Raw genomic sequence first — 16,933 nt, 5'->3', positions numbered from 1 at the left:
GTGTACAATGAAATTTTTACTCAGAATTCCTTCCAATAAACGCACGTTTAACACACACTCCATTCAAATGTCAGTCATCTGACTCGGAACTGAACCGTTCACATGGGAATCAACACAACTGGCCCTAAATGTTGAGGAAAGGCAATAATCATGTAAAACTAGTTTGATGCAAAATGATTAAAGAACACCCTCTGGATGCCTTCGAAAGGTTTTGTGTTCAGTCACATGTCCATTTAAACAGTTTGATCTAAGGCATCTTTAAAATCATATAGAATCTGGAATTTAAAAAAATACTTTTTATTGATACTGAATCATCCTGAACAAACTCAGATGGCCTAAAGACCTGTCACTGTGATGATTAATAGTACGTTCATAGATAGAAAGCTAACCTCTACTGTTTATTAGGTGATCAAATTTAAATGATAAGGTGGGGTTGGAGGGCAAATAGAGTTTAATTCATAAAATACTCAGCTTGTAGTTACGAGGCTTAACCTTGTTATCACAAAGACATGAACATTTTTTTTTTATAAATTGGAAGTTTGTAGCACATCAGCATCCAGGAAGGAGTTACATAATTCTGGTTGTGATCAAAAATACTGGAATACAAAGCTCTGGCTCTTAGCCTATGGAGTGAAGTGAATGTCTCTGATATCTTAGGAACTAAAATATCTTTTATATATATATATATATATTAATTACACACACAGGTAAATAGACACAGTTTTTATCTCTTCTCTCTCCAAAGTACCCTTTTCCTTTCATATGCAAGAACTCTCTTCTTAGCATAGTTTCCACAAACAGTCTCAATTAGGTTCCGCCACTCCCGCCTACAGTTGACGGAAGACTGCCAACCGTTAAGGACATCCCCACATTTGAGCGCGTTTTTGTCAGTGTGTTTGAAACGGAGCTTCGGTTGACCAACTGGGTGAGAACTACGAACAAATTCACCATACATCAGTTGTTTGGGTGCTCTATTGTCATCCATCTGGCAAATATGTCCAAGCCAACATAGATGGCTTCTGATTAACATGGGTTCGATGTCTTCAACAACTGCACACTTTAACACCTCTTCATTGCTTAGAAAATGATCCCATTCAATGTTCAAGATGAGGTGTAGATGACACTGTTGTATTGTATGGAGTTGCCCGACATCGTGTTGATAATGTCCATGTTTCACTGCCATACATTAGAAGTGGCATTAAGCATTGATGGCATACAGCGATTGTGGTCAAAGTTGCTTGATCACGGGAGTCAAACACCCTTTTCTGCAGTCGACCAAATGCGCACAATGTTGCTTGAATCTGAGACGAGAGTTCCACTTTCATAGAGCAATCATTGGTAACGTAGCTGCCCAGGTACTTGAAGCAGGTGACATTAGCAAATTTGATACCATCTATAAAGAACTCAGCTCGGTCCCCAATGCACATGGTCTCTGTTTTGGCTGTGTTAATGCGCAGACCCATACGCTTTACAAAGTTGTTGTAGAATGTCAACATAGACTGCAAGCCTTCTGGTGTATCACTGAAAATGGCAATGTCATCAGCGTACTGAGCCTCTCTGATGAATTCTGGAAGGAAATTTAGTCTTGGCTTTGAGCCTGCATAGATTGAAAAAAATCGCCATCATAGTGGAATCTGATTTGTATGCTGCAAGTGTGCCTGATTTTCTTGAAGGTGAGCCAAAGTAGGACTGCTGCGTAAATTCCGAAGCGTGTAGGTGCCAGTTTGCAGCCCTGCTTACCACTACTGTTATACTCAAATGCCTTCGTCAGTTCACCATCGACAATGAGTCTAGCATGAACATCGGTATAAAGCTTCTTCAGAATTCTTATTAACTTTGGCGGGCAGCCTAATTTCCCAAGTATGGTGAAAAGCAGTTCACGGTTGACCGTATCAAACGCTTTCACAAAGTTCACAAAGGCAATGTACAGACTTCTACATTGCTTTCTAGATTTTTTCATCAGTTGATGAAGGGTGAAGATACCATCAGTAGTGCCTCTGCCATTGCGATACCCACACTGTGACTCGGGATATATCCATTCTGCTAGCAGTTTAAGCCTTTGTCAAATGATAATCATAAAATATCTTACATATTAGCAAATTCAACTAATATTTCCTTTATTAGATTGTTTATAAACAAATATTACCAAATATACTTGATATGACCATAAGTATGCACATTCCTGACCATCATGCCCATATGTGGTTCTTCCCCCAAACTGTTTCCACAAAGTCTGAAGCACACAGTTGTATAGAATATTTCTGTACACTGTAACATTACAGTTTCCCTTCACTGGAACTAAGAGGCCCAAAGCTGTTCCAGCATGACAATGATCCTGTACTCAAAGCGAGCTCCATGAAGACACGGTGTGTTAAGGTTGGAGTGAAGGACTCAAGTGTCCTGCACAGAGCCCTGATTGAACTCAACTCCACTAAACATCTTTGGGATGAACTGGAACACTGACTGCACCCCAGACCTCCTCACCTGTATCAGTGTCTGAGCACACTAATGCTCTTGTAGCTAAATGAACACAAATCCCCACAGCCACACCCCAAAATCTAGTAAAAATCCTTCCCAGGAGACTGGAGCTCCTTACAACATTAAATCGGAATAAATCTGGAACGGGACATTCAAAAAGCATGTATAATGGTCTTATATTTGTTATAGAATAATCACAAGCTCTAATTTCTCATTATGAGCAACATTATATAATTTCTCTTTTATACACAATATCTTCACATTTTTGCAGTGAAAATGCTCTTACACTCCAGGTTATTTAAAAAAAGGAGTTCTGTATCTGATGTGTTCTCAACGGCTGTGGGGGTTCAGACATGGAAACTTACCACCGCTATGCATACCTGAGGAGCAAGAGTAGAAATGCAAGTAATTACAGGAATCAGGAATAAGCAAGGCTGGAGACTTAGAGATGCTTCAAGAGATTAGTAAGATATCACCGTGTATTATAACCAGGATTTTAGTCTATTTTAGTTCATGGGCTTCCAGAAGAAAATATCCTAGATTGACGGAAAAGAATGGGTAAGATTTCATCAGTGTTCTTTACATCCACGAAACCTCATACTGCACACACACACACACACACACACACACACACACACACACACACACACACACACACACACACACACACACACACACGCCCATGGCAGTTCATAGCAATGGAATGTACAGTCAGATAGGTGAACTGGTTTGGTCAGTATGTCATATACTCATTACTATGAATACAAAGGAAGTACACATTTTACAGAGACACTTCGAAGATAAACACACAAAGCAGGGAAAGGATCAACATGGGCGCAAGAGATAAAAGTAGAATCACCAAGGAGGAATGACACACTGGAAAAATAAAAAAACAAATAAAGAAAAAGAAGACAGAAGTGTGGTAAGTTGCACAGTAATAAATACAAAGAATTTTCATAGAGGCTACAAAATAATCCAGTAACACATTTAGTTTCAAATCAGATTGTTGAGAAAGCCATGAGTTTGTATATTTCTACATTTGGACACTCACTCGTGTGCTTATGCTGTCAAGTTACTGATTACTTACTGAATGTGAAGTCAGATATATGTTAGCGTATACAGAGATAGATATGTTTCTCAAATTTTCCGGTTTACATCATCCTGTATAGAAGCATGGCGATAACGTACCCTTCATCAACACTGTTTAGTGATGTGTTGAGGAATTTGGGACCACATGACTTCACTTCCACTCACTCTGACGTGTTTAAAACTTTATTGATTTGCAGCATATTTATTGATGATACCAAGAAACCACAATTCAATCACAGGACTTTTTGATGAATTTAACTGCCTCAAGATTTTTGGGGTCAATTTGTTTAATGCTGACCACACCTCCTTATATGATGTCATATGAATGAAGTCATGTTATTTCTAGTCAGCAGTATCACTGTAAGGGTTTAGTAGCAAAAGCTATACTGTCTTAATTTCAATTCCACACCAATTTCATGAACATTTTGTGACACCTGAAAGAAAGAAATTCCAAAACAAATCGAAAATGAAGACAAATAAAACTTGTCATTCGATGAAGAAAAAAGTAATGGTTCCCTATAAAAAGAGGAGGAGTAAGTGTGTGTCGATGGTAACTGATGAGCTGCAGTGGCTGAGCGATGTTACTGTCTCAATCTAGTCACTATTTATTTTTATTTTTAGATCTCTTTGCCTATTATGGAGTTTTGTGGGTGTGGCTAAAGGTAAACCAGCTGTGTCTTGAACATGCTTGACAATTTTCAGCTTATTGTTGTTTATTAACATGTGATACATTACTGAAGAAAGTCAGTAATTTTTTGGTAAAATTTTAGTTCAGTTTCGCCACAAAAACATTTATGTACAACTTTACTAAATGAGTGAGAAATGTACCTTATATCCTGTGACCATTGTTTAAGATTAATCATATTCCTTGGCTCATTGTTGTAGTGGAGCAGAGCCCCATACTTAAAGGCGTCGTGCGGTAATTTCAGCAATCAGGCTATATCATGTGTCAAAATGTCGGGTTTGGTGGGTTATTCAAGCCCCTCGGTTTCCTGCGATCTCAGTGTCACGATGCGCCCGCTACAAGCATTTAAAGTTGACGCGCACAGCCAAATTTAGGCAGCCAGCCGTTAACTAGGTCAACTTATGTGTGACGTCATACCAGTAACCTCCCTTGGGTGATGCTGGCCTGTCCCCATGTTTTCTCTATAGCGTGCGTTTACCAGAGTTGTTTACATTGCGGATTTTGTGGATTTATTCAGTTTGTGGATAGTTTTGAACACTCAAAACACTATGAAATGATGTATTAATATTCTGTGATACAAAATGCCTAATCGGTGTATTGTGTTTGGCTGTAACAACGAACACTGAACACTATTTGTGACTGTTGTTATCAATGGATCTGATTTCAAGGTCATGGCTAGGTATTGATAAAAAATTATATTTTTAAAAACACATTGTGGCAGCGGGGGCGTGGTCAAGCGCCGGTCTGTGACAGGAGGGCGGAGCCAGGGAAGGTGAGTGGCAGAATCACTACACCTGACGGTAATTAACCTGTGTTTTGTGTGTTTTCCCAGTAACCACGCCCTATTTAAGGAGGCAGAGGGAGAGCAGAGGAGAGCTCATCCCGGGACAAGAACACAGTGTGTGTGTTTCGCTATCAGATTAAAACTGGCGGTTATACTGAAAAGTCTGGCAATAAAAAGCCTATTTGCATCTGAAGCGTTGTCCTGCCGTCCTCTGTGCTCCACCCACACTTCAGAGAGCTCTACAGTGGTGCCAAAACCCGGGACAAGGTGGAGCACCAACCTCGCAGCCCCATGGAATCCTCCCCGTTCGCGGACCTGGTCCACGCCCTCGCCACGGCTCAGCAAAGCCAGCACCAGGCGCTCGTCACGCTCCGAAAGGAGCAAGAGCGGCGCTTCGAAGCCCTGGTGCTGGCCCAGCAGGAAGATCGCGAGGCATTCCGGCATCTCCTCGCATCGGCGGGGTCCACCAGCGCCCCGGCCGCGGGCCCGTCTCCCCTCACCGTGACCAAGATGGGCCCGCAGGACGACCCCGAGGCGTTTCTCACATTGTTCGAGCAGGTCGCCGAAGCCTCGGGGTGGCCGATGGAGCAGCGCGCGGCGCGCCTCGTCCCCCTCCTGACGGGAGAGGCGCAGCTGGCCGCGCTACAGCTCCCCGCCGGCTGGCCTACGCGGACCTTCGCCAGGCCGTCCTCCAGCGCGTGGGGCGCACGCCAGAACAACAGCGCCAGCGCTTCCGCGCGCTGGAGGACGGCCCTGTGAAGGTCCACGTAGGCCAGCCGGCGGTCGGCGGGGAGCTGTAGCGCGGCCAGCTGCGCCTCTCCCGTCAGGAGGGGGAGGAGGCGCGCCGCGCGCTGCTCCATCGGCCACCCCGAGGCTTCGGCAACCTGCTCGAACAATGTGAGAAACGCCTCGGGGTCGTCCTGCGGGCCCATCTTGGTCACGGTGAGGGGAGACGGGCCCGCGGCCAGGGCGCTGGTGGACCCCGCCGACGCGAGGAGATGCCGGAACGCCTCGCGATCTTCCTGCTGGGCCAGCACCAGGGCTTCGAAGCGCCGCTCTTGCTCCTTTCGGAGCGTGACGAGCGCCTGGTGCTGGCTTTGCTGAGCCGTGGCGAGGGCGTGGACCAGATCCGTGAACGGGGAGGATTCCATGGGGCTGCGAGGTTGGTGCTCCACCTTGTCCCGGGTTTTGGCACCACTGTAGAGGTCTCTGAAGTGTGGGTGGAGCACAGAGGATGGCAGGACAACGCTTCAGATGCAAATAGGCTTTTTATTGCCAGACTTTTCAGTATAACCGCCAGTTTTAATCTGATAGCGAAACACACACACTGTGTTCTTGTCCTCTCCTCTGCCTCCTTAAATAGGGCGTGGTTACTGGGAAAACACACAAAACACAGGTTAATTACCGTCAGGTGTAGTGATTCTGCCACTCACCTTCCCTGGCTCCGCCCTCCTGTCACAGACCGGCGCTTGACCACGCCCCCGCTGCCACACACATGTTTTAAGTGTTTCTATGTATCAATCATTAATTGTACAAAATGATTTTCATACAAGGGGCGGCACGGTGGTGTAGTGGTTAGCGCTGTCGCCTCACAGCAAGAAGGTCCGGGTTCGAGCCCTGTGGCCGGCGAGGGCCTTTCTGTGTGGAGTTTGCATGTTCTCCCCGTGTCCGCGTGGGTTTCCTCTGGGTGCTCCGGTTTCCCCCACAGTCCAAAGACATGCAGGTTAGGTTAACTGGTGACTCTAAATTGACCGTAGGTGTGAATGTGAGTGTGAATGGTTGTCTGTGTCTATGTGTCAGCCCTGTGATGACCTGGCGACTTGTCCAGGGTGTACCCCGCCTTTCGCCCATAGTCAGCTGGGATAGGCTCCAGCTTGCCTGCGACCCTGTAGAAGGATAAAGCGGCTAGAGATAATGAGATGAGATGAGATTTTCATACATTTATGTATTTGTCATATCTTTCTTTGTCACATGAAGTGTTGTCTTGATAACATATGTGGTACATAATTTTAGCAAATGGATGACAAAAGATTAATTGAAAGATTTATGCCACAGAGCTGCCTTTAACTAATAATTATCACTTATTACTGACGATTGTACGTTTACTAAACAATACAATACAAAGCTCAATACTCCCAGCCTATAACATACTGAATAACAAGTTAAAATCAACCGCAATAAAAGGAAAATGATGAAAACTGGAATATCAAGGGGTCTACTGTATCAGAAGGCCCACTGCATTTCGCGAGATCGCAAGCTGTCAAGTTGCTAGAATTCAATCTTTCTAGCTATACTTTCACCCCCTACAGCTATCAGTATTACACATAATCATAGATTAATCACACAGCATTCTAATTCAAGTGAAAATGGTCTTTAAAAATACACACAAGTAGTGATTTAGTCAGAGAAACCAACCAAAACAAGTCTCCAAGTCGCCGGTCTTCTTCATTCTCGTCTTCGTTTCTGTCGTCGTCAGAACTGTCCTCATTTTCTTCTGAAGATGAGCGCTCAGGTTCAAATCTGTAAGGCTGGATACCACCAGGACATTCAGCTGTCAAAATCTCTACTTGTGGGCCATTTTCTTCTTCTGTATCGGTAAAATCAAAGCTAATTTCCTCAGCATCGCTCCTATTTTCTGGTGTGTCTGCCATTGCAACTGCACCAAGTGGTTACTGGTATGACGTCATGCAGCTGTTCCATTGACCGAGAGGGGGCGCTGCGAACGCGGGAAATTTCAAGTGATGGGCATGACCAAATAAGGACCGATTACAACCGCGGGAAGCTTTTGAAAAATCGACAGTCAATTTATTTCGAATCTCGAAAGCATTCTGGTGCAGAATAATGCGACTTTTATCGCCACTGCGTGACGCCTTTAAGATAAATGTATCGATTTGATTTTTGATGGATCTGATTTATGGTCAAGTACGATGTCTGAATGTCCCTGTAGCATCACAGGGAACCTGAATGTAAGTGCAAAGCAACGTCTCTCATAAACACTTGCTCATCAGACAACGGAATTTATATCTTTATTTATATCATAAGATAGATGAGTTTTTATCTAGCACTTATTTTTAATTTGCTTTTTACAAAATAATGTGGGGTCATTTGTGAACACATTTTATGGAAAATATTCATGACAGTTTCATTAGAAAACTAGTTTAAACAGTTGTATTAGTCTACTAGCTTATTGGATAGTTAAGAGTTTCTGTCATGTAAGGGCAGTAGATGGATATAAGTGCAGGAAGCATTTTTTGAAAACACGCTAACAAACAGATCCAAAACATAGATAAAGGCAGAGTCGGAAAACAGGCAGTGGTAGAGTGAGGCACAGACAGGATATCAGAGGTAATACTCACAGTCCAAAAACATAAATAGGGTCAACACCAGAAAAGTGAGACAAAATACAAGGCTTTCACAAAGTCTGTGTATTACTGACAGTCCTTGTATGTATGCACTGTGATTGAGCTACAATCAGGAACAGGAACAGGTGCACATCCTAATGGTGCTCGCAAGCTTTATAGTCTGCATCTGTGCTCTGAGCTCCAATGTGGGTGGATGTGAATGATATAACCAGACAACTGTTTGACATATCAAGTTTGATATTGACTATATAACTAATAATAACTATATAGTAAAGTGAAAGTACTGGTTCCCTGTTGTCCACCAGGCACCCAGCAGAGTTACACCATAATAAATGTTGTGTTGTTGTTTCTGGCTCATGGCATGCAGTGTCAAAGAAAACAATAAATATGTATTTGTAACTGTGATGTCTCATTATTGGTATCACTGTCACAAGACAATGCAGCAATTTACTGATGTGAAATACACAACTCCACACAATTCAATGGATCACATGCTATAATAATATTCTATTCAGGTTGATTTTGTGCCCTTGTAAATATTTTGCTCATAAACTCATCAGGAGTGCCGCTTTTAGGCAGTGCCTATATAATATATAAAAACTATAGGATATGCATTGTGTACCCATTTATATAATACAGGTATGTGTCGACTTACGACTGCGTTTGGTTACAACTGACTGGTCGTAAACCGATCTGGTCGTAAGTCGGCCTATGTTAAATGAACGTAAGTATATTGTGATGTGTAATGATATTGTAATCATCTTAAAGTCTTATTTTATCAACGTTTTCTTATTTCATTACCTTGGCTCATTATTTGGTTTAAGTCAAACACTGCATACTACAGTACAATTCGTTTAATACGTGCAAAACAAAAAATATGAAATACAGGTGTGAAAAATAGAAAAAACATTTTAGTTTGAAACATACCAAAATACAAATGTAAAACATAGCAAAATACAAAACTTAGTGACCACTGGCATCAGTGGTGCTTGGCTGTGGGTTGTCTACATCATCATCAGCTGTTGCAGCACTCGGGCTGGCGGGAGGATTTGCTCGTTTCATAAACCAGGAGCTGGGGCAGAAACTGTTGTACGCGGCGAGAGACTGGATGCTGGGCGCTGCCAGGAGCTGGGGCGGAAACTGTTGTATGCTCAGCTAGCTCAGCTGGGAAACACTTGCCAGTCATAACCAGATGGTCGTAAAGTCGATTGGTCGTAAGTTGCATAGGTCGTAAGTCGATGACTACCTGTATTGGGACAATATATACATTTGTCCCTTGACCCTATCCCCTCATCTCTCCTCCAGATCATCACTCCTGACATCCTCCCATTTATCACCTCCCTTGTGAACTCCTCCTTGTCCTCTGGCTACTTTCCCTCCAGCTTCAAACGGACCCACATCACTCCTCTACTGAAAAAAAACCCCACCCTAAACCCCTCTGTCATCCAGAACTACTGCCCCATTTCTCTTCTCCCCTTCCTGTCAAAGTTGCTTGAATGTGCTATTACTAACCAACTCTCCTCTTTTCTCTCATGGACCAACCTCCTGAATCCTCACTAGTCCAGCTTCCAAGCCAGGCACTCAACTGAGACCGTGCTTCTCTCCATCAGTGTGGCACTTCATGCAGCATGTACTGCCTCCCTCTCCTCTGTCCTGATTCGCCTTGACCTTTCTGCTGCATTTGACACTGTTGATCACCTTGTCCTCCTGTCATCCATATCAGTTCTGGGGATCTGCATGACAGCCCTAGACTGGTTCACGTCCTATCTCTCTGGTCACTCCTTCCAGGTTACCTAGTCTGGTACTGTATCAGCACCATGCCCACTTACCACTGGTGTCCCTCAAGGTTCAGTCCTTGGTCCGCTTCTCTTCTCCCGCTACACCCAGTCTCTTGGCCCGATTATCTGCACTCATGGTCCATCCTACCACTGCTATGCTGATGACACCCAATTGTTTCTTTTTTTCCTCCTTCTGACACACAGATCTATGCTTGCATATCTGCTTGCCTGTGTGACACCCAGAGCTGGATGGGCAACCATCACCTGAAGCTCAACCCAGGCAAGACAGAGGTAATCTACATTCCTGCTCCATCCTCCCCCCCCCCCCCCCCCCGACATTGTCATCTCCCTGGGGGACATCTCTAGGTCACCTTAACCCAGTGTGAAGAACCTAGGAGTCGTGTTTGACGACAAACTGTCCTCCTCAGTAAACATTGCTGCAGTGGCCTGGATGTATAGATTCCTCCTCTGCAACAGCCAAAGGATCCACCCTTTCCTCACCACCTACTTTTCTTAGCTCCTGGTCCAAGAACTGATCCTCTCCTGCTTAGGATCCTGCAAGTCTCACCTTGTGGGCCTTCCAGTATCAGCCATCAGACCCCTGCAACTCCTCCAGAACGCTGCAGCAAACCTGGTCTACAACCTCCCTCATTCTTCCCATATCATCCCTCTGCTTGCTGACCTGCACTGGCTACCTATCACAGCTTGTATCAAATTTAAGACAATGGTGCTAGTTTACCAGGCTGTCAAGGGGTTAGGGCCAGCATACTTCCAGAGTCTGATCTACACCTACATGCCAGCCAGATCCTTACACTTCGCTACTACTGGTCACCTGGCCCCTCCTTCTCCTCCTCTCCAGTCCTGCCCAGCCTGCTCAAGCTTGCTGTCTGTCCTGGCTCCCCAGTGGTAGAATGACCTTCCCATTGAGGTCAGAACTGCTGACTCCCTGACCACCCTCAAATGCAGACTGAAGACTCACCTCTTCAGGCTGCACCTCTCCCCTGCTTGCTTCCCTGCCCACTGTATAACTGCATATCGGTCTAGACCAACCCAGGCTGTGTGCTGTCTAGCCTGGGGTTAGCTACCGGAGTTTTATTTTTCTCTATTTAGTTGCACTTTGCATGGTTAGTTTGTTTCCTTGGCTGTTTGTGGAGTATTGGTACTTCAGCAGAATATTACACTAAGTTTTGTTTTGTCACTTGTTCAGTTGGCAGTAGAACTTTTTGTGTAGAAGTTCAGTAGTTTGTGTACCTGACTTTAACAATTGTTGTTTGTCGCTCTGGATAAGAGCATCTGCTAAATGGCATGTAATGTAATATTGTATTTTCTTTTTAAAAATGGATTTATTTGATCAAGTTGCTTCAGATTATTCAGTGATGCACTGAAGGTGAAATAACAGCTGGTGTATCAAACTGTCAGTTCGTGCATTTTACAACCGTTGAATGATTTTCTTTTTCTTCCTTTCAAGATGTAAATGGATATTCCTGAAGCCACTGTTTCTGCAGTCAGCTTCACATCTCCACCTCCTCCATATACTGAAGTTATTCACAGTCCAGAGCCTTCAACACCACCTCCTACTTATAGGGAAGCAGGTGAGTCTGAGATCTCCTGCAGTTCAGTGACATTTCTCTGCTCTCACAAATGAGCATGGAGTTGTAACCATTATTAATAAAATAAATAAATAAATAAATAAATAAAATAATAATAATAGAGGTGTAATGCAATTACTACAATCAGCATAATGTGTGAATTCTGCCTTCGACAGTTCCTTAACCTCAAGTACATTACTCCAGTTCATAATTGGTCTCAACTAAAGATGGACTGATTTTTTTTAAATCATTATATTTTTGGGTACCTGCCTCCCCTATTTTCTAACAAAATTAACTGGTTCTTTTTCCCAAAATTTAACCAAACTAGTAGCCTAATTTAAACCACCTCAACCCTGACAAGGCTATTGCTGCACATTCATGTTCATAAACATGGTCTTAATTTGTGCTTTATACCTGACAACTCACTCGCTCCCACAGGAAAGAAAATCGCTGCCATTCATACAGCTCTTTTTGCGCATTTGTCCCACTGCATACATTATTTGCTCATTTAGAATAATAAGTTCAGTCCCTAATTTTTACTCAGTTGAAAGACAGGAACTGTTATAAACTGGCCATTCTACATACATATGCATATTCTAATTTTAAGTACAATGCGATGAAATCCAAGGAGACTGAACTTTATTTATACACCGATAAGAATAAAATATCTAGTTGTACTAGTAACTAAAACAGAGGCATAATTAAATTTATATCCATCCACTCTGCTTGCCAGGACAGACAGCAAGCTTGAGCAGGTGGAGAAGTCCTGCCTCAAGTGGAGGAGTTTAAGTATCTCGGGACCTTGTTCATGAGTGAGGGAAGGATAGAGCGTGAGATCGACAGGCGGATTGGTGCGGCCTCCGCAGTGATGCGGTCACTTTACCGGTCCGTCGTGGTGAAGAAGGAGCTGAGCCAAAAGGCGAAGCTCTCGATTTACCGGTCGAGCTACGTTCCGACTCTCACCTATGGTCATGAGCTTTGGGTAATGACTGAAAGAACAAGATCATGGATACAAGTGGCCGAAATGAGTTTCCTTTGCAGGGTAGCTGGGCGCTCCCTTAGAGAGATAGGGTGAGAAGCACAGTCACTTGGGAGGAGCTCAGAGTAGAGCCGCTGCTCCTCCACATCAAGAGGAATCAGCTGAGGTGGCTTGGGCATCTCTTTCGGATGCCTCCTGGATGCCTCCCTGGGGAGGTGTTCCAGGCATGTCCCCCCGGGAGGAGGCCTCGGGGAAGACCCAGGACATGCTGGAGGGACTGTGTCTCTCAGCTGGCCTGGGAATGTCTCGGTGTTCTTCCTGAGGAGCTGGCCGAGGTGTCTGGGGAAAGGGAAGTTTGGGCTTCCATGCTTAGACTGCTGCCTCCGCGACCCGGCCCCAGATAAGCGGAAGAAGATGAGACGAGATATCTCCACTTCAAATTTACATCCATAATCAGTGCTTTTGTACCAAACAGTTCCAAGGACTTATTGAAAGGACCTAGCTCCTGGGGATCTCCCCTGAGAACTACATATGGTACCTTCAAAGGCTTTTTCTGTTTGCATTCACACCACCAGTAGGAACACTGAAGTGCCGTAAGCCTACTTGCTAGCATGATCTTAGCACGAAATGAGAGTGAAGATTTTTTTATATTTCACTTAGACGCATCAAAATAACATTTCAAACACAATTTTTTCAGTTGTATATGCTCAATAAAGCCTGGAGTTCTCTATTGGGCCATGTGTCAGGGTTTTTTTTCCCCTTTCAATTTTTAACGCTAACGTTAAGAGCTGTTTACACGGCTAATGTTTTACATGGATTTTTAAAAATGGTGGTTGCCAGTGTTGCATTGACTCGTGTTTGACCAATCAATGTACACTCACATCATTCATGGTTCCTCTTGTGCTGGGAGAGAACCTACCCTGAAGTGGGAGCTAAAAAAAAAAAAAGTTCCTTAAAAAGTAATTCTAAGAACTATGCGAACTATGAAAAATGTCCAATATCTTGTGACTTTCTACTTAAAAATATGAACAAAAAAAGTATATATCCATACACCTAATAAAAAAAAGCTTCAATGAGGCTGAAGCTTATACCCATCAAGACATCCACAAAATCAGAAATATGACCGATGGTGCCACCATCTTGACAGCTTTTATGCACACCCACCTGGGGAACATTGTATGAAAGTTTGATCAAAATCCAAATCAATCCTGTAGGAGGAGTAGCATTTTTTTTTTGTAAATTGTGGATGGACGACGCATGATTGCATAAGCTTATCCGGCCTGGCCTGTGGCTGGATGAGCTAATAAAAATAAATTCACAAGGAAAAGTATTGGGACACTTAAATAAAAGAAATTTGCTGGGGAGATTTCATGAAACAAGGAGCAATCATTGTGAAGATGAATTGACTTCCTAAAGTTTTCAGGGACAGCATTAGTAAAGCACAATTGAATGGAAAAAAGTTACAGAGCTATAGCAAAGATCTTAAAAATCCTTGTCAGTACAATTGGTTTGACCATATGCAAACGAAAAGTTCATGGTGCCATAACTAATCACTCCTGGACAGGTGAACCATGTAAGACAGGGGTGCCCAAATTCTTCTCTATAATGGGCCAAAAATTAATTCTGGGTGGGCTGCGGGCCAAAAAACGAACGTCCACATTATGTTACCTTACATTTTATTGAAATGTGTCATTTTTATATAGGCTAAGATCATTAAACTCAAATGTAAATGTTTAAAGCAATTAAACACATATTTTGTATACTAGTGTATCTCAAAAAAATTAGAATACCATGAAAAAGTTCCTTTTTTTCATAATTTAATTCAAAAAAGGTAAACTTTCATATATTCTATTTTCATTACATGTAAAGTGAAATATTTAAAGCCCTTTTTGTTTTAATTTTGATGATTATGGCTTATAGCTCATGAAAATCAGAAATCCAGTATCTCAAATTATTAGAATATTCCCTAAGATCAATCAAAAAAAAGGATTTACAATACAGAAATGGCCAACTTCTGAAAAGTATATTCATTTATACACTCAATACTTGGTTGGGGCTCCTTTACCATGTAAACAACTTTCATACACTGTATCAATGCGGTGTAGCATGGAGGTGATCAGTCTGTGGCACTGTTGAGGTGTTATTGAAGCCCAGGTTGCTTTGATAGTGGCCTTCAGCGTATCTGTATTTTTGGGTCGGGTGTTTCTCATCTTCCTCTTGACAATACCCCATAGATTCTCTATGGGGTTCAGGTCAGGCAAGTTGGCTGGCCAATCAAACACAGTAATATCATGGTCAGCAAACCATTTGGTAGTAGTTTTGGCACTGTGGGAAGGTGCTAAGTCCTGCTGGAAAAGGAAATCAGCATCTTCAAAAAGCTCGTCAGCAGATGGAAGCATGAAGTGCTCTAAAATCTCCTGGTAGATGGCTGTGTTGACTTTGGACTTGATAAAATACACTGGACCAACACCAGCAGATGACATGGCACCCCAAATCATCACAGACTGTGGAAACTTCACACTGGGCTTCAAACACCTTGGATTCTGTGCCTCTCCACTCTTCCTCCAGACTCTAGAACCGTGATTTCCAAATTAAATGCAAAATGTACTTTCATCTGAAAAGAGGACTTTGGACCACTGAGCTACAGTCCATTTCTTTCTCTCCTTAGCCCAGATAAGACACTTCTGACATTGTCTCTGGCTCAGGAGTAGCTTGATATTAGGAATGCAAAAGTTGTATCCCCTTTCTTGAAGATGTCGGTTCGTGATGGGTCTTGATACACTGACACTCAGTCCACTCCTTGTGAAGCTCTCCCAAGTTCTTGAATCAACTTTTCTTGACAATCCTCTCAAGACTGCAGCTATCCCTGTTGCTTGTGCACCTTTTCCAGCCACCCTTTTCAGCAATGACCTTTTGTGGCTTACCCTCCTTGTGGAGGGCATCAGTGATCATCTTCTGGACAACAGTCAAGTCAGCAGTCTTCCCCATGATTGTGGTTGTGTGTACTGAACTAGACCGAGAGATACACTGTGTTCATACTGTTTTACTCAAACTCGAAATGAAATATTCTAATATTTTGAGATGGTTTTATGTTTTTGTACTGTATGCCATACTGATTAAAATTAAAATAGAAAAATGCTTGAAACATTTTAGTTTATGTGTAATGAGTCTATAATATATAACATTTTCACTTTCTTAAATAACTGATGGAAAATATTGAACTTTTTCACAATATTCTAATTTTTTGAGATGCACTAGTATTTATAGTAGGCCTACCTTTATTAATTTCATAAGATAGCAGAACATCCACATGGCTTATTTTAAGAGGTAGAAACATTTGAAAGGAAAGCAACATTTCAGACTATATTACAAAAAAGTGCTTTGGTAGACTGAGCAAGTTGAAAACAGTTGGATATGGTCCAGGACAACCAAATATAAATTCTATTTAAAAATTAACTAAAATGTGAATTGAGCAATAACACATGCCCTTGTAACACTGTGCCTTTTAAGCCATTTGAAACCAGCTGGATGGTCCAACTTATGAAACCAGAGGGAATTTACTTTAGACTGAATATGAAATTAGATTGAGTATTAGGTATGGAATTGGACAATGTGAACTGAGCAATATAGAACACAACACAACATGCCCTTACAACAGCATTACATTCTTTGTATTTTACAATTAGTGGGAGACATGAAGCCTGTCTCTGTTTTTTATAAGTCTGTCAACATTAGGCTCCAGCTGACTAACTGACAGAGTGAGGATATCATGGAGATGAGAGTTTGACAGTGTATTTCTGAGCTTTGACTTATTTAAATTCATTACACTGAATGCTTGCTCGCAGAGGTATGTGCTTCCAAAAAGGGAAAGCATCACCTGAGCATGTTTCCGTATCTTTGGATACTGAACTGGAACACATTTGTAGAAATCATGCAAGGAAGCTCTCTGTACTTGTTCTGGAGAAGTGAATTGCATTGGAGTTCAAGCAATTCCATCTGAAGCTCCTCACTGACTGTGTCCACATCAACAGAAAAGGGTTATGCAAATAATTCAAAGGGACTTGCATTTTCCTTGAAATCTTCAAAGCGACTGTCAAACTCCAGCACAAGATTGCTGAGAATGTCCATGTACTTGGGTATATTTTCCTCCATCAATCCCACTTCTCTAAGGCTGGGAAAATGTGCCAAA

The 16,933-nt window shown here is 42.6% G+C and overlaps 1 protein-coding gene across 1 annotated transcript in view; it reads left to right on the top strand.

Moving 5' to 3' along the window:
• The first annotated feature begins 3,244 nt into the window (after positions 1–3,244).
• Positions 3,245–16,933, top strand: part of si:dkeyp-75b4.8 (lipopolysaccharide-induced tumor necrosis factor-alpha factor homolog) — a 33,936-nt gene continuing 20,247 nt past the window's right edge. The window contains exons 1-2 of the mRNA XM_060899447.1: positions 3,245–3,400; positions 11,645–11,768. Of these exons, the coding sequence (XP_060755430.1) occupies positions 11,651–11,768 (118 nt within the window). The 5' untranslated portion in view covers positions 3,245–3,400; positions 11,645–11,650. The remainder of the gene's footprint in view (positions 3,401–11,644; positions 11,769–16,933) is intronic.

This window comes from Neoarius graeffei, chromosome 18, assembly GCF_027579695.1.
Source record: "Neoarius graeffei isolate fNeoGra1 chromosome 18, fNeoGra1.pri, whole genome shotgun sequence".
NCBI lineage: Eukaryota > Metazoa > Chordata > Actinopteri > Siluriformes > Ariidae > Neoarius > Neoarius graeffei.
The sequence above is the reverse complement of the archived record's forward strand: the minus strand, read 5'-3'. Positions and strand labels throughout refer to the sequence as shown.